At 32.5% G+C, this 19,373-nt stretch overlaps 1 protein-coding gene across 2 annotated transcripts in view; it reads left to right on the forward strand.

The window, feature by feature from the left end:
* Nucleotides 1–12,293, forward strand: part of rtp (MORN repeat-containing protein retinophilin) — a 192,534-nt gene extending 180,241 nt beyond the window's left edge. For both annotated transcript variants that reach the window (XM_089597876.1, XM_023392407.2), the window contains one exon: nt 11,920–12,293. In XM_089597876.1, coding sequence (XP_089454002.1) covers nt 11,920–12,068 — 149 coding nt within the window. In that variant the 3' untranslated portion in view covers nt 12,069–12,293. The remainder of the gene's footprint in view (nt 1–11,919) is intronic.
* The last annotated feature ends 7,080 nt before the right edge of the window (nt 12,294–19,373 follow it).

Raw genomic sequence — 19,373 nt, forward strand, 5'->3', positions numbered from 1 at the left:
TATGTATTTTCAAAGGTAGTCTAACTACTCTTCGAATTACTAGGTAATAGGGCGTAAAATTGTTGCTGTATAAACATTTCATCTGATAGAATTGATCTAGGTGCACCTTAAACTAATAATAGATTTTGAACGAGGGCATTGATGAACTTCATTCTAAATCTAAAATAGGGACTAATACAATGTACTAAGTCAAATTACACTATATTAGCAAGTGGCAACTTTCATTCAGTGTCATTCTCAATTTACAAATGGTGTCAATGAAAGTTTTATCCAAGGCTTCTTAATGTGTGGCAGTAAGTACCAGGGGTTCTCTTATTCTTATTCGTTCAATTTTTTTCTCTTGACATTTTCTGAATTTACGAATATGCTCGAAATCATCATTTCTCATTTGAAGCTTATAAAATCGTTTTCTTATTTTTTAATAAGTTTGGTAAATTCCCTTATGTCCTCCAATAGAGCTGTTATGTAGCATTGTTATTATTTTATTACATTCTTGAATTTTAGGAAAATTAACCTAACCGTAAGAGACAGTAATTCGCATAAGTGACTTGTCAAATGTTGTGAATGCAGTCTCAGTTTATTGTCCGGATTTTAATTTATCTGTGAAGTCTTTTCTTCATGAAATACGAAACGTTTTTAGTTTCGTGTCATTACTAACTTCTTAAGAGATTTAAAAGCTTTTCAAAGATTTTCTGTTGTACATAGATCAGTAGAGGTTTCAATAATAACTATTAATAATATATTGTATACTTTGAACGGGGATCACTAGTATTAAGACTAATTTAACTTTTTTTTCAATTTAAATAGTTAAGTTCTAGAGCACTTATCACTCTCAAAAGCCTTGCGACAGACGTGGCTAGCTGGCAGTCCTTATTAATAAAATGTACTTGATGATTATCTTTTATACATGAGACAATGTCTTGTAGTGATCACGTTGTGTATTAACTTCCAGCTACTTTAAAAATCATTAGTATTGTAGCTACTATTGCTAAAACTTACGTGCACTTTTACATGTTGTATTTTGTACCAGTTTATTGGTTAAAAAGGGTAGAAGTTAGATAGTAGCATAAAGTCAGGTGCATTACTTTGATTTTCACTTTCTACATTAGTTGTTCTTGTTTTGCACAGTTTCTTTACCTAGATATATATATTTTTTATTTCCTCTATCTATTCATGGTAAATAAGACAGCCTCACAAAAAAAATTGCGGTACTTTTTAAAAGACACATGTCCTCCTATGAATTTTGAGCCGCTAATTTCGAATTTAAAGTCAAAACAGCACCTTTCAGTATCAGTTTTTGAGATAACCTCAAAAAACCTAATTTTTGAGTATGTGATGAAAATATCTAGTTTTTATTTGGATTTTGCACTGCCGAATTAAAAAATAAAGTTACAATATCAGAAATACTGATAACTTAGAAGCATAACCTTTAAAGGGAAATATCAACTTTTGTTTGTCATTGTTTGAGCACCGTACACTCATAGATTTTGAGGCGTGGAACCTGAAATTCTTACACCCAAAAAAAAGTATACCTAATTGGACATAGGTTTTTTCATGTATTTAGAGTCACTAAATTTAAATATCTTAGAAATTATATCATTTTTTACCATTATTAGTAGACATTACCTTAAAAAATCTTGTGTTCAAGTGCTTGAGTTCCTGATATTACAGCATAATTTTAAAATGTTTTTAAAAGTACGGGACTGAGAAAAGTGCCAGGTTAGACATTGAGTGAGAAATTTGGTACAAGATTTCAAATCAAATCAAAGATAAGCAATTTTTAAATGCCACAATAAATCCAATACTTAGTTTAAATCAGAGTTAATACCTCACAGCTATTCAATAAAGCAATTACTTTTTCTTATCATAACGTGCTTTCTTGTATTCAAAAGACCTTAGTAGTGGATTTCTTCGTTTTCCACTTTTTATCTTAGGTACATCTCTTTTTAATGCCCAACAGTAATCTGCCATCATATTTTCGTCCCATCGTCCTTGATATCGTTGCTCCATCACTTTGATATCTTGGTGGAATCTTTCACCCAGTTCTTCACTATAGTCTCCAAGATTTTCAGGAAAATATTCTACGTAAGAATCAAGGAAATGTAACTTCAAACTTATCAAACAATTCAGCTTTTTTAAACTGTCAACCATTCTCGATACATTTTTTTTTCATTTCGGACCTTTCACATTACCCAGTAACTGTTCAACAACATTTTGAAAGTCAAGCTATGCTTTTTCCTCACGAGTTGTCATTTTAGTCACAAAAATACTGTCATTCAATAGCTGCCAAATTTTAGGACCATTAAATATACCTTTCATCAATTTTGCACCAGACACTTGAGGAAACTGATACGCTATATACTTTAAATATTGTCCCTCTTTATCTAATGCTTTTGCGAATTGTTTCATTAAACCTAGCTCGATATGAAAAGGTGGAAAGAAAACTTTTGATGGCTTTTTTAATGGGTCATTGATGACGTTTTCAGATCCTGGTTCCCGTAACAATCTTTTTGGCCAAATTTTTTTCTTATAATGATTTACACGATCTCGGCTACCTTATAAGCACAAAAAACATGGGAACTACGTATTTCCTGATTGCTGCCTCAGAAGCATTGTGAGAACTTTGAAATCTCCGCAAATTTACCATTGATGTTGTTCGTACTTTATTTTTTCCAGGATAGTTTTTATATTTTTGTGATCTTCTTTAAGTTTTGTTGAATGAGTTATTGGGACTGATGCATAAACGTTCGTCTTGTGCAATAGGACCGCTTTCAGGCTACGTTTAGAAGAATCTATGAACAACCTTCATTAATGCGCTTTGTAAATTCCTGGCTTAAACTCATCCATCAGTTCAATTACATCCGTGCAATAGACTAGAGACAGTTCTTGATCAAGATGTAAGTATTTTCGAAAAACATTCTTCTCTGTTCCGATAAAAACTAGACCTCGTTTCTTTTGCTAAACTGACTTTTTTTCAATTTCACAGCAAGGTATTCAGCACCATCGTGAGGTAATCCCAAGTCTCGAATCAAATCGTTTAATTTATCTTGAGTCCACGTTCCCGAACGTTTTGTTTTTTCGTTATATGAAGTGTATTTATCATCAGTTTCTTTCTATTTAGTACTGGAATGTTTACTATCGCTTGGACCTTTTTTTCTGAACAAGAGGGGCCAGGTGTTTACTAAAATCTGAAATTTTTTTTCATATGTGATAGAACTACCAAAGACACTTTTATATACGAATTCAGTTTTTTGCTAAAAATTCCTTGTTTTTTTGCGTTGTTCATGCAGAAATAACAATCTTTTTCATCTCGGGGTTCTTTCCAAATTGCTGGTACATTGAATTTCAATTTATCATTGTTACCTTTCTCCTCACATTTATACAACATTACATAAAAAGTGGCGCAAATGATATGTGGAATCCAGATTTCATTGCGCTCTTCAAATTTGACTTCAAAGTGTTTCGTATACATGTTCCAAATTATTTCGTTTCTTTCTTTCCAATACTTCGGTGTTTCATATTTTGTACAAATGAAACAAAATTGATCTAGATCGCTTGCACAAGTGTGTTTTTTTTTTTTTTTTTTAATGTGTTTTATTTTTAAAGCCATGGTAGTTATAATTTCCGCACATCAAGGATACTGGCCCGATCACAGGCGAGTCCACCATCCTGGGGGTGATAACCCTCACACCTCCCCAAGGCTAAATATAAGGGCTTTCTAGCTTTGATGAGGACAATGTCAACTTAGGACACACTACAGCTCCATTCTTACACCCTAATGCCCCCTGCAGGACAGCGTGACTTCGCTGGCTTCGTTACTGACTGGGTTGGTGGATAAATCATTCTACACATCCCCTTTCGGGGCAGTTGTCATTATCCCTACTACCAACTACAGTAGTAGTTACGTGGATTAAGTTTCCGAGTAAATCGAATACACTGAAAAGCCGACATTTCTTGCTCCTGCTAATCGTGCGAAACTCGTAGCTCAAAACTTAAAGTCATGCTTCTGTTATAAAGGGAAATAGAAAATTTTATTCAGTAAAATGTATTAACAAGAAGGGTTTTTAACAAAAATACTAAGAGAAGAGTGTAAATATTTTATAGAATCTACAGGAATTCATTTGTTGTTATATTGATCTGACTTAAAAATAAGGTTGCGAAATTTGGAATACATGTACGAAATGACGATGCTGCTTTACAAATCACTGTCAAGAAATTTTTTGACAGTTTTCTCTAAATTTTCACCAATATAACTTTACTGAGGTAGATTTTCAATTAAGTAGCTGGCAATTCTCATAATACATGCTTATTCATCACACATTCAATAATGAATTTTTTTGAGGTTATGTCAAAAGCTAGTCATAACAAACAAAATTTTTTTCTTAAGTTTCAAACTCAGTGACTCTGAATACGTAAAAAAACATAAGCTTAATTAACTTTACTTTACATTTTTTTGGTCTGAACATTCCAGGTTTCACGCCACAAAATCTAAAAGTGTACAGTGCTCAAACAATTACAAACAAGAGTTGATACTTTTCTTTAAAAGTTATGTTGCTAAGTTATCAGTATTTCTGAAAATGTGACTTTATTTTTTATTCCAGCAGTGCAAAATCCAAATAAAACCACGTATTTCTATCACATACTCAAAAATTAGGTTTTTTGAACTTATCTCAATAACTGATCCAAGATGGTGCTGTTTTGACTTTAAATTTAGAATCAGTGGCTCAACATCCATAGGAAGATGAGTGTCTATTAAAAAGTACTGCAACTTTTTTTGTGGGGCTGTGTAATCTTCAGTTCATTGGGTGATTTTCAAGCTAATTTGTGTAATTTAATGTGTGTGGGCTTTGATACTACATTTAACTGACTTCTTCTTTTTTTTCTGCTCTAAGTTAGAATCGTATCGTTTTATGTTGTAATCCCTGTAGGATATGTTATCTTAAAATTCACATTGAGACTTATTGTCAAGTAAGCTACTATATTTACACTGATTGTTTTTATTACTTTTGATATCCGAAAAATAACCGTCTAATCTATTATACTTATCTTAGAACTGTAGCTCCACCGGTATAAATTTTTTGTATCTTGGTACATCTAACTTTTCTGGTGGCTATGCTATAGATTCCTTATAAGAATTTCTTTATTTATTTTTACAATTGTCAAACGCTTCATTTAAATCAAATACAGCGGGTAAAATTTGGTTTTCTTGAGCTTGTTTTTTATAATATTATATAATAAAATTATTTTCTCAGGTGCCTTTAAAAAAGAATAGGATTTATTGTACCATCATCTAACACAATAGCATTGTGATAGTATGATAATGTGTCCTGTCGGTCTTTCAAATTTTCACCCGAGTAATCCTCCTACAGCAGAGTGGAGTATTATGCCCATCAAAGTAACTATATTATTTAACTCTACTAGAAGTTGCCGATCTAGTAGATTTATTTTTACTAAGTTTGTCACGGCTTCATTATCAAATACCAAAGTTATGTACTTATTATTTTTTTCGCGGGTGCGTAACTTTATACTTTTGGCTCACCATCTACTCCAAGACATTGACATGTACCGATGGAAACAGTTTCAATTTCATTGGAATATTTATCACTTGAGCTGTAGTACTCAGCTTTGGTTCTGATTAAAAACCTGGTGGCTTACCTCCAAGCAACGTTGGGGGTAAGGCACCTGCAAGTTTGAATGACGTGGTGAATAATGATCTCTTATCTGTGGATAATTTTTAAAATTTTGTCTTTGATTCTTACGACTGAAATTTTATTAATTATAATCACTATAGTTATTTTGTGGGCATCTATTACAATTACTTGTCCTGCCTAGTAAGGACTGGTTATTTTTAAATTAAAATTTCAATTTCATTGGGCATGATAACTATTAGAATTCTTATTGTTATACTGATTAAAATTATATTGCTCATTATTATTACTGTTTTGTTGATTTTCATAATATTAACTTTTTTCATTGTTTCTTAAACTTTCTCAAAAATTTGGATTATAATCAAACTGTCTATTAGAATTATGATTGTAATTAGAGTTATCTATTCATGGACTTTTCATTTGTTTTATTTTATGATGATGAAATGGTCGATTATTATACCCATCTTGATGATTATAATGATGAAAATCAGTGCAAGATAGTCCTTGATATCAAATACCTGAGATTATAAATGCTTTCATTCAACTCTTTAATCTCAATGCTTAAAATCAAAGGCATTTGCTAGGGTAGCAGATTCTTTCATATCTTGAATTTAATCCTTGAGCGAAATATTTTTCTCATGAACTATAGGAATAGAATTAATTGCATGTTGAAACGAGATATTAGCACTTTAGCTACTGTCATATCAGCATCATCTACATTGTAATTTTCATTTACTAATTTTTTTTATGATTGAATAATTTTTTTCATGTCATAATATTTATTTTGTCTTCTTTCTTCTTATTTATTTTTATATGATGTTTTATCTGCATGTGCAGAATCTAAATACATTTTAAAAAGGTCTCACTACTATTTTTTTATAGTGCAAGGTTGCGTGGAAATTTAGGGGGAGGTGTACGTCCTCAAATGATGAAAATAAAGATAAGATAAGGTGTCTGTATTCTTCAGATAAATTGAAAAATAATACAGCAGTCATTAAACGTAACAAAAGTGATTAAAGAAGATCCATCTTACTTTTAATAACTGAAACAACAAAAATATTGTTCGCCTTTCCTATTTTAAGCGAACTCATTGTATAATTATAATTTATATTATGCGTGAATTTGAACATATAAATAACTTAATATCATTTATGACTAGGCGAAAACTATTGTGTTATTATCTCATAAAATACTACTAAGTAAAGAAAATTCAATATCCATTTCGCATATACAGACACTTCAAAAATAACAAAGAAGAATGATTTAATTACTCATTTTATGACACTATTTAGTATTCGAGATGAACGGTTTGTTAATAACATTAAACTGAAATAACAAAAGATTAAAACTGATATTGAAAATTATTGATAGGATAAGTCAATTAGAAAACTTAGATCTATCAAGATCTTGAGAATTCGCATGGACTCTTACTCAAATACAACATAAGGCAAGTACGCAAAAAAAAATAAGGAATGGATCCTTTTTTCCTTAACAATTCTTTCTATACCACAATCTTTCTCATTAGATACTCAACAAATAATAAAATAAAATAAAATCAAGATATGTCACGTTTTATGCACAATCGCTTAAAATAATGACTACTCGCTTAACTGAGCAACGCTTGATATGCAAATTTTCGAGTACAAAGAAAATGGCTCCCCTGATGCATTCAAATCGAGAAAGAGCTGGGTGGCAAACGCTGCCGTATTAACAGAAATCATAACGTATGTGCTTAGAAGTACGGCGACCACAAAATTCGTGAGGGGCGAATAAAGATATTAAAGTATTCAAACAAAAAACAAAGCGAGACATCATCATTTAGGTGAAGTCACGTCATTGAGACCACCACAAGGATTTAACTACCTCGGTGACAAGGAACTATTTTTTCAAGCAGTCTACGAGCCAAAATCTCAAGTCCAAAATGCGACGACTTTGTATTACTTACGACCAAATGGAAAACCTGAAGAGGGAGAGAAAAAAAAAGATGCCGCTCTGACTCTGCTTCCTGGATTTGAAATTGCGCTACGTGGCAACAGATTGAGCATGATTTTCTTGACCGACGATCGTCTCACCACGATTATCAAAGGAAAAACTAAAACCTTTTAGGTTTTCAATATACATCTCCCCCTTGCAATGCCCTTTCATGGCACATTTCTCCAACCACACAATTCCTCCTTCCATGCGACCTGAAATTTCTCTCTTGATTAGGCGGCCCTGCGTATACGAGGTACCACATCTATGTGGTTGTACCCCACAATAGATTTAGTTGTCTTCGTTAAAAGAAAATTTTTCGTTATACCTCATTTTATTTTGTTTAATTCCTTCAGAAAATTTTTTTTTTAATTCTTGATGTGTACCATAGAAGATCTTAGGAATAACAAAATATTTGAATACATATACAATATTTATGTACGAACATATGATTTTTATACACATAAATAACTAGTGGCCCTCCGTCACGGCTTTACTCGAGACTCTGATACAAGCAATTCTAGCTCTGGACAATAAATTCAATTTATAAATTTATCAGCTTAACAAAAAAACAGCTTTTTTAAGTGATACTTTTGATGACGAAATTTATATAGATCTACTAGAAGGTTTGGATTGTACCGTCCAAGAACGTAAAAACAAAATCTTCAAGGTGCAAAAAGCTTTATATGATCGAAAAGTTATTTCTAAAAAACTTTTTGAAAGGTTCTTAAAAGCAGCATCTCAAAATAGGTGTGAGATCACATGTCCTAGAATCACAACCTTATCCTTGTTTACTTATCACGAGAAAGATAAAATTTTCGTTTTAATTTTATATGCCTATGATATGATTCTTGCAAGTAATAATCCTCGTTGATAAAAGTTTGTTAAAGAATGTCTACAGCATGAATTTGAAATGACCTGATCTTAGTGAAGTAGGATCTTTTCTTGATATCGACGTCAGAACAGAAGAAGAGAAGCAAGTTCTAACATTAATTCAGACTTATCATATAGATAAAATCCTGGTAAAATTTGGATTAAGAATGACAGAATGACTTGAAAGAGTCAAAATCAACAGAAAATGTTCCTTACCATGAGGCTGAAGGCAGTTTATTGTACGTTGCCAACACCGGAAATCCTGACAGCAGGTATGCAGTTAACTTCCTGAGTCGACATCAAATAAGTCCAACTGATGAAGATTGGAATATAATTAAACGATTATTCTGATATCTGGCAGGAACTTAGTCTGTCTGTCCCAAATATTTTAAACTGCAGTGTAACATAGAAATCTTGTCTGATGCTAGTTTTGGTGACTGTAAAGGCTCTCTGACAACAAGTGGCTGTGTAATTAAACTCTTTGGAGATATGTAGTCTAAAGAACTCACAGACAGACCTACGTGTCTTTGTTAATATTTCAGGCTATATATATAGCTTCAAGTGATGCATGTAGAGAATTAACAGCAGTTAATTATTTTCTCGAAATCATACAAAGCAAAACCTTTGGTCTAGTTAATTTGTTCTGTGACAATAAAGTAGCGAAATTAAATTCAAAGACAAGTGGCATGAAAAAATTAAGGCATATGATAGATATCAACAAGCACTATGTTAAGGAACGTATGGCTTGTGGTGTGGTTAATGTTAGATGGCTGAATACTAAAAAACAAATGGCTGATATCCTTAGTAAACTCTTACTGATCGAACTCCACGAAAAATTCATAAACTAAATTACAAATAAAGTCTACAATCTTGATTTATAAGCAATGAGTTGCTTCTGTTTCTGATAAAAAAAAGATGCCAGCTAGAACTCCATAGAAGTCAGTGCATCTAAGTCTGATACAAATATCCTCACACAAACTTTGACTTATGTGTTCAATAGCCATGCATCCTTTCGTGCAATTAAAATAAAAAGTAAAAAACCTGCTCCTTGGCTTACTTCTAAGATTCGAGGACTCATGCCACAGAACTGAGGAGTATTACACAACGTATGAACTGTTACGTAACAAAGTCAAGATTTTCATTAAGGTGCCCCTCAAAATTACCATCGTAGCAAGTTCCTCGAGTGTACATCCTCTGCTGAAACCTGGAGAACTGTCAGATCTTTGGGCATCAATGGAAGAAACGACCATCCTTGTCAGCTTTCAGTCTCATTGATTAAGCTTGACAAGCATTTTATTGAACATGAGGATTCCGTGCCCCCCCTCCCCCCTGCCACTATTACCAAAAATCGCCCCTGATGATCGCTTTATCAATGATATGAAACCATCAAACCAGAAAGTTTGCACACATGTTAACGGTTGGGTATCAAAGGATATACTCTATAGCCTAGAGAAATTACACCGTAAAACTATTGTACTGGTCGTGACCATGATATGACCAGAAATGGAGTCTGTTAATGAGGTCTACTGTTCTGTACAATGTTATTCATTAAAGTCAATGAACCTTCATTTTTTCTCTATACTGACACGATGCACAGGACGCTTAGTTTTATCAAAAGGATGGTGTGAATAATACGAAAAAACATAAATAAATTAATCACTTTCTCTTCTCTTGATGTACGTCGGAGAGAAAACCAAATGTGGGAAGTGTCAATTTTTGATAGGCTCAACTAGAGTAGCTCTAGCCAATTGAATCATTATTGTCTCTTCCTCCAGATTTTTTCTTGACAAACTTTTCTACGTCGTTTTAAGCCAGTGTATGGTCAAGGTCTGCAACTTATGATAATGGGAACTTGAAGCTCCCAAAAAAGGCAGTTGTGTCTCAAATAGTAGACCTTATAAACATATTCCAATCCTGCCACATCATGGTCACGACCAGCACAGTAGTTTTACGGTGTAATTTCTCTAGGCTATAGAGTATGCCCTTTGATACCCAACCGTTAACATGTGTGCAAACTTGCTGGTTTCACGGTTTCTTTTCTAGAATTGTAAATAAAAGTAAGTGAATTACACTTTATTTTTCCTTATTTTCTGATTTTTTTTTTTTTACGTACCATCGCTCTGGTAATATAAAGATATAAATCAGGTGAGCAAAAATAAATATTTATCCTATGTTATACTTAGAGAGCTGCTATCACTGCTTAATATGACAACAGCAGCATCTAAGACCACGTTGGTATAAATGTAACCATGAATCCTTCCTTTAAAAACCCTAGATAGTTTATCGCTGCTCAGCATGGCACAGATAACATCAAGAATGTGACGTTTTAAGTCCTATCCTACTACGTAAAAGTGAAAAGTGTACGCTTACTTGGAGCAGTGAGGATAATGACTATTCATGCAAATTTATTAGAGGTCACCAAACTGCAAACCCCTTGTGAACATAGTGCCTCCAACTCTACTTATGACTTTGCAGATCCTGGGCTTTTAAGCACAAGCTTAGGCCCAAAGATACGTTACACCAATGTTGTAAATACTTTGAAGTTAATGTTTGTTATAAGAGTAGTAATTCTTCTAAAAATGACGTATTTTATACTCAAAAATGAAAACTATAGTAATTTCTTCTTTTTAAAACTGTTATTAACATTTTTCATTAATTATGAGCCTATTTTACGCTTCCAAATATATAAAATATCTAAAGTTAGATTTTTATGCAAAATCATTTTCTTTTACTGCTCAATGTAAAAAAAAATCTTTAAGTATGTCTTAAGCACATCTTCCAACAGTAGTAAAAAGTATGACACGTTATTTTTGGTGTATAAGATCATATTTTTTATTATTATTTTGAGCTCATGCGTATCACCTTCAGGCTGAGGTTTTTATCAATATTATAAAAATATGCTTGTTCTCTTATTCTATATCCCATGGAGGTCTATTCACTCCTTTTATCAGAAAAAACGATCAGAAGGGATCCTGAAAAACTTAAGAACTACGTAAGTTTCCTTACCAATTTAACAATTCTGAAAACATACTTGTATCCAAAGGCAAAATGGCTAGCTTGTAGCCACAGCTTTTTCAAAACTGAAAAAGTAGTGTTAGTTTTAGCTTGATATTTAAGCTAAAAAATTGTTTTATTACTAATAATTTAATAGTAAACGAAATAATGATATTATCAATTATTGAAATATTAATAATGTTTAGTAAAGATCTCTTACATGGAATGGAATATAAAAAAGCCTTTGTAAGTTATGTGTTCTATGCAAAAAAAAGTTGTTGTAGAAAATAGTTTTATACTCACAGTCTGCAAATATTAACTCTATGGTGTGCTAAAATTAGTTGTTAGAAATGTGTAACAGAAATAGGAATGCAATATTTTATTCATAAATATACTTTCTTATACAAATAGTAACTTTGTCATTTGACTCTAGGTTTAATAACGTATACTGATGGTTCTCATGGGTTTCCACGAAATGAAGGATTTTTTCAAGATTGCAGACTCGTCCGCCGTCATAGATGCCCAGATATAGTGCAAAAAGCTCAGAAAATTTCCATGATGGCGCGCTCTCAAGCTAATTAATCGAATTTTATTCTATTAATGTTTTTAGTAGTCTATCTTTTAGAAACTGTTAATCTTGAACAACATTAAGTTACTTAGTGAATTTTTTCTTTCTTTAGGTAATTTTTATGCATGCTTATGCATATATTTTTATGTAATCCAGACTATATGTCTTTGATACCTCAATAAAAATTCGCAGTTTTAGCATTATCAACATGGTCAGTAATAAACAAGCCTCAGAATAAACATACTTGCATCATTATAATTCTTACCCTTGTAACACAAGCAGAAACATGATTCAAGATGAAAAAATTCTATAATCATAATTTTTTACCTTGCAGGAGCTGTTTTTCATTTATAAAAGTATTTATTGACGAACTTAAAAGTAGTTTTGTGTTTTTATTAATACTTTAAAAAGTGAAAAACAGCTCCTGCAAATAAAAAATTATGATTATAGAATCGCATTATGGATCAGAAAATATCTTGGCTAACATTTACTTTTATGATGCTAGACCGTAAAAAACGTATTAATTTGAAAAAAATATCTTACCTTTACAAAGCTTGGCTAGAATAACTTGAAATAAATAATTATCAGTAAAATTTGCAGTATTAGTTAAAAATTTCCACAAAATATCTAGTACTCCTGTCCTATTATAGAAGCACAAAAAAAAGCTGAAACAATGATGTAGATACAAAGAGGATTTCAAGCGCAGCCATAACAACAAGCTTTTAGAAACTAATACCATGTCTGCGACACCAAGTAATAAACTAAATAATGTGTAGAGAGAGGAAATAATACAAAAACTATGATGTAGTGGAATAATACGTATTAAAACTCAAAAAAAAATTGAGACTTAAATTATTGTATAATTCGGAGGGTGAAGAGAGACACTTAGAGCTAGAAATACGTAGATATTGGAAATTCTTAAAAAAGTGAAAATTAAAAGGATAGAAACCAACCTAAAGGTAGACTATTTAAAGTCAAGCAAGCAAATTTTAAAAGCAAAGTAAGAAAACTAACACGTAAACTGTGTCAAAGAGAAATAGTACATTTAGTATACAGCAATAACGATTTAAAAACTGAATTATTAGTACAAAAATATTACAAAAGATCTGTAGATCAAGCATCTAATAAAAAAAACTATGATTAAAACCATACAAGCTTAAACAAGATTCAATTAAACCTGAATACTAAAAAATACATTTTAGATTAAAAACAGATGTGTAAAAGTTTAAATAGTCTCAGTAAAAACACAAATTATCAGGTACATTGTAACAAAAACATCACTGACAAAAGTGTAAGAATAAATTTAAAAAATGGCGTTAAAAAAACTCAACTCTGACTTTTTTTTAAAGCTTATAAATTGATTATATGTTAATGATTATTAGCAAAGCCAAAGGTTGATAATTAACTTTAAATAGTAATAATGAGCGTCCACAATTCACTGGAAAATATATAAATAATAGTGGACTGCCAACTGCAGTTTTCTTATGCGGCATAAATTAACTTATTATATCTTGCAAACTAAATCAGCATGAAGAAGCCCAGCTTCTGGTAAAAAGATTAATGACTTATGCGACACGTAGACTATTCCCAAAAAACTTCTTTTATCATAATTTGTATTGAAAAAATTCGGACTTTGTATCAAACGGTTTTTTTCTGTAAGTGGCTACTCTAAGTTTTCTATAACATCAACAAGAAAAACTAAATAATTTTAAAAAAAAGTTTATATAAGCTATGATCCTATAGACAGTTAACAAAATCATTAGTAGCCAGACCATGACAAGTAATGAATACGGAAAACCTTGTAATTCTTAAAACACGAATAAATGGACACACAATAACATAAAAAAAATGAAGTTCAATATTAGCAAAACACATAGCTTTGATTATTGTAAAATCTAAGTTGTAGACAAAAGTTCCTTTGATTTTCCTAAAAAATTTATATCTACCATTGATTTTTTTAGTTACAGTATGACTGATTATATTTAGATTAACTACACTGTTTTTAAATAGTTTTTTGGTAGGGAATATATGTAATACATTGTGTACATGTTTTAAACTCAGTAAAGATTCTTAGAAAATCTACTAAGGTGACATTCTTAAACTGTTTGTTTCTTGAGCTCCTGTAAGTTGACTAATTTCTCTATTCTAAATGTGGTATTATCAAGAACTTTGCTCGAAGAATAATTTCTTCTTATGGTAAGAACAGGGGTGCTCTCAAAATAAAGTAGTGCTTTCCACCAGTGTTATGTTTGATGAAAAGGCTGTTTACAATAAGTTATGTGACACAGGTTTAATGTAAACGGAATCGGATTAGTAAAATAAAAAATTTGAAATACTTTTTGAGTGCCTTTGACGACAAGCTTCGAACCAAGACCTCATTTTATTAGTGTTCTGTGTAGTTAATAATTATAGAATAATGATTAATCTCATTGGAAAACTTGACAAAACGCTTAGTCAAGTAAAACGTTACTTTTTTAAATGAGATATTTATTTAAACGTGTGAATCAATTAGTTATGTCACTTACGTATGGGGCATTTCATGATAGATGTCCCAACGTGGCGCGCGAGCGCCAAAACACTCACTTTTCAGCTCACGATTGCAACCTCATAATGCATTGTAAAAAAATAATGTAAATATTTAATCGACGAGCTTTTTTCTCAGCCTTTCAATCATATTATTGGTTTTACAAAAACATGGCTGCTTAACCTAAGAAAACACAAATCGTCTTATATCTCAAAAAGGGTATTTTGAATATTCTTTTCAATAGTCCCAATCGAAAGATCAGGTTTTTTTACGTCGGATGTGATGTTTTTCTTAGTGTGGTGGAGCAATAGTTTACGAGATATAAGGTGACGAACAAGCGGCACGTGGCACCGCGCGAAACACATACATAAGGATGCTTTTACATGGACGTCTTGAACTCTGGAGCTGGCAGCCAAATTTTGGGCAGGCGATTCAATTCATACTAACGATTAACTGATACTGATATAGTTTACTTTTAGACGGGAAGTAGACTCTCAATTTGCTACAAACCTGCATTGCGTAAACAAATTTTGATATACAAAACGAATTCAGCTACAAACGGTGAAAATTTTTTTGTGAATGATTAGTCGACAAAAAGAGAGGTTGTTACCAAAAATCTAGTCCAAACGAAAGTTATAAATTATGTTTATTTTGATTCATGAATCAGTTTTGAATGCTAAATTGCAATTACACATTAAGTTTAATTACAAATAAAGTGTCTATTCTTCTTTTTAAAAAAAATTATATCAGTATCTGTTTAACGTCAGTTTGAATTGAATCCCCTGCCCAAAGTTTGGCTGGCAGTCTTGAGACTTCAAGACGTCCATGTACAGTCACCCTAAGGCGAGTGTTGATATCGCAAAAACAACTTGAGTATATATTTTTATTTTTTACTTTGTACTTACGTGAGCTAAAATTCCTGTTTATTTGTGGCTAAGATATTCGTACGCAATTTGTGAGATACCGTAAGTATATTCAACATGAGATATCATCCGTTATTATTTCATTAAAATAGACATAAGACCTTTTTTTACAGGTTAAGTAAAATTTCATTGTTTACACCATGCAAAAAGCATGGACAGTTGCTTGTGTGAATCCATTAGGAAAAGAAACCGACATAATAAGGTAAAACCTGAAGTTGTTTCCTGCAGTTTTTCGAAAAAAATATCCATCAGTGCCCCATGATGTCAAGATTTGCGAGCCGTGTGGATCAGATCTATATAAAAAAAGCCAAGATCTTGCGATTGACAATGATTTTGAAAAGGCAGGGGCCACGGTTCTCAAGCAGATAATAAATAAATTTAATGAATCGACTTCGAAACAGGACAGAATCTGCTTGCTCACACTAGCACCTACTTACTGGAGCCATTGACAACTAATGAAAGAATTTTCTTGCACTGAAAGTAAAGCAAGAGAAGCTAAGGAATTTGCTTTGGAAAATGGGATTTTCACATTTCCAAAAAAATCTTCACTTAATGCTTTGTCAGTAAAAACTCAATTATTAGTAACAAATTTTTATAAGCGTGAGGATATTAGTCGAATGATGCCCGGAACAAAAGATTTTTTATCTGTGAAACAAATTGATGGTAAGCGAGTTCACATGCAGAAGAGACTTTTGTTATGTAATTTGAACAAATGTTATGCTATATTTAAATCTGAAAATAAGGCTATCAAAATCGGTTTGACAAAATTTACTCAGCTACGACCATATTGTTGTGTCTTGGCCAAAAGTAGCGATACACACGTGGTTTGCGTGTGTGTTTATCAGAAAAATTTAGAATTAATGTTGCATGGAATCGACATTAAAATATTAACAAAAGATTCACGTTTGCCGTTAAAAAATTATCATGACTGTGTTCGTTTGATTGTTTGTGCTACGGCAACAGATTTGTGTTTTTTAGGCGATTGTTTGGATTGTCTAAATACAAGGCCGCTAAGGGAGTTTTCACTTGAAACACTTGATTATAACAACATTCATGAGGTCAAATTTGACACATGGATGCAAGCTGAGCGATGTGCAATAGCTAGTCGAACTATGAACACTCATGAGTAATATTAGCTGATAAAGTAATTAAATTAAAAACCCACGATTTTATTGCCTCTAAGCAAGCAGCTTTTATAAAAAACCTGAAAGAAACTCTTGTAGATCAATAATATTTAGTTTGTTTTGATTTCGCTGAAAACTATGCTTTTGTCGTTCAAAATGCAGCGCAATCATTTCATTGGAACAACAATCAGGCCACAGTATTTACAGTTGTGATTTATTACAGAGAGAAAAATGAACTGAAGCATAAGAGCTTAGCAATTATGTTGGATAATTTAGTTCACGATACAGCCGCTATTTACGAATATCAAAAACATCTTCTCCATCATTATGAAGACTTTAAAATTCCTGTAGAGTAGCAATCCCATGCTGCAACACATGGCAAAGAAGCTTGCGATGGAGTTAGGGTCAATTTAAAACGAGGAGCAAGGCACGCAAGCCTGCAAATATACAATTTTCGAATACTAACTGCTGAAGATATGTACAATTGGGCAAACGAATTCAGCAAAAAAACGTTAGTGATTTTAAGCCCTAAATCTAATTACAATACAACTGCAGAAGAATTAAAAGAGAAGTTTTCAAAAGCTATGCTAATTCCAGGTACTTAACAGTGTGATGCTTTCATACCCAATCTTGAAGGTAGACTTTTGATAAAATAATTTTCCCTTTCGACACAGACTAACATTTTTTCCAAAATAAAGAATTTGGATATAGAGACGGAAAATAAAAAAGGCAGAAACGTTTGTCAGAGGAAACAGTCATCTACTTCTTAAATACCAAAGAAAAAAATAATTACGAAAAAAAAGTTAAAGGGAGAAAACTGTGTACAATAAATGTATATAAGTGATAAAGTTGTAATTTATTGTAGGAAAATAGTTTTGACGTTTAGTATTATTTATTTTAAATGCCCAATGAAGTCAAACAGTAGGTGTGCTCCACCAGCGAACGAGGCGTAACGTACGGTGCCCCGCAGCACCTCGTTAGGCCGCACACCGCTTGTTCGTCACTTTATATCTCCTAAACTATTTCTCTATCACACCGTAAAAAACATCATATTCGACGTAAAAAAACCTCATCTTTCGATTGGAACTATTAAAAAAAATCTTTAAAATATTTTTTTTGAGATATAAGAGGTTTTGTGTTTTTTTTTTTTAGGTTGAGCAGCCATATTTTGGCAGAACCAACAAAATTATCGGAAAACTGAAAAAAAGCACGTCAATTATGTATATTCATTATTTTTTTACAATGCATTATGAGGTTGCAATCGTGAGCTGAAAAGTGAGTGATTTGGCGTTCGCGTGCCACGCTGGGACATGCATTATGAAGTGCCCCATATTTAAGTTTTGAAAATGTTTGTTGAATTACAAAAAAATTTTTAATAGAAAACAACAAATAGATGATTTAGTCACAAAAAATTAACAGTTTGTAGAAATATGTTGGAAAAAAATGCTTTATTTATTTAAATAAATATTTAATAACTGTTGTGTCTATGGTTTTAAAGAGTAGTGTCGGCGCACATCGACCGTGGCTTACCTAGCCTCATCTGAGTAGCAGCAGTGAGTTCGTTACGAGCAACCGAGAGACCCGCACGACACACAGCTCATCAATCTACCAATGTATACCTAATTTTATTATTTAGTAATGTTGTTTTTTTTTTTTTATATTATAGTGCTCTACGTCCGGCTCCTTTAATAAGGGCACTACTATGGGCACTTAGCACTTGGGAGAAGGAAAGGAAGAGGGATGGGAGGCCTCACATTACTGGGAGGGGGGTAGGGGGAAATTAGGCAATTTTTGTTGCGAGAAGGTTGCCTAAAACCCTCCTCGAGGAGCATTGCGTGGTGAAAAAGCACATGTGAAAATCACAGAGGTACTTGCCCGAAAAAGTCGCACTATGGATCTGGAAGGCTAAAACACAAAAATACAATAAATTTTTATGTAAATTGTTACCGCAGGTACGCGAGAATTCGTAAGTTTGGTTGACTTACTCGTCACCTGTCGTGCTGTCGACTGACAATAAATTACAACAACAAGCCAGCGCTTATAGAGGCGGAGCCACAAAGGTAGACGGTAAAGGGCGATGAACTCGATCAGGACATTTAAACTTTCGTAGTAAAGGAAGGTATGCTCTATTAAAGGAAAGCACATCCTCCTTTCTATTGATGTTGTGTTTGTCGAGTTTTATATAAAGCATTTCGGAAATAATTCTTTTTTTATTATTGGATTCTTTGTCAAAGATTTTAAAGTTATCCCAATCGAATTCATGGTCAAAATTGATTTGGTGTGCACAAACAACGGAATCGGAGTTTTTACTTTTCATATGTTCACTGATGCGGACCTCCGCTGCTCGCTTTGTTTCACCCACATATGACGCAGGACAATTTTTACAATAAAACTTATATACTACATTTATCTGTTTATGTTTATCCGTTGTATCTTTTCCTAAGCGGACGATATGCTGCAGTTTATTGTTGATAAGAGGGTAAGTGTGAATATTGTAGGGTTTTAACATGGTTGAAATTTTTTCAAAATTATCGTCAATATATGGTATGCCAATTTTGCAGAGAGGGTAGGTGTTTGTAGTGCCTCTGTTATGATTACTATATTTGTGTCTTTTTAATCTGACCTTTATGTTTTTATTAATAAAGTTAAAAGGGGAATTGTTTTTTATCAATAGGTTTTTCACCCTAGCAATATTCACACCGTGGAAAAATGTACTGGCAAGTAAGATCGCCCTATCAACCAAATTAA

The sequence above is a fragment of the Copidosoma floridanum genome, unplaced genomic scaffold (genome assembly GCF_036245765.1).
Source record: "Copidosoma floridanum isolate Cflo_tuat_1 unplaced genomic scaffold, Cflo_Japanese_pri ptg000004l, whole genome shotgun sequence".
Lineage (NCBI taxonomy): Eukaryota > Metazoa > Arthropoda > Insecta > Hymenoptera > Encyrtidae > Copidosoma > Copidosoma floridanum.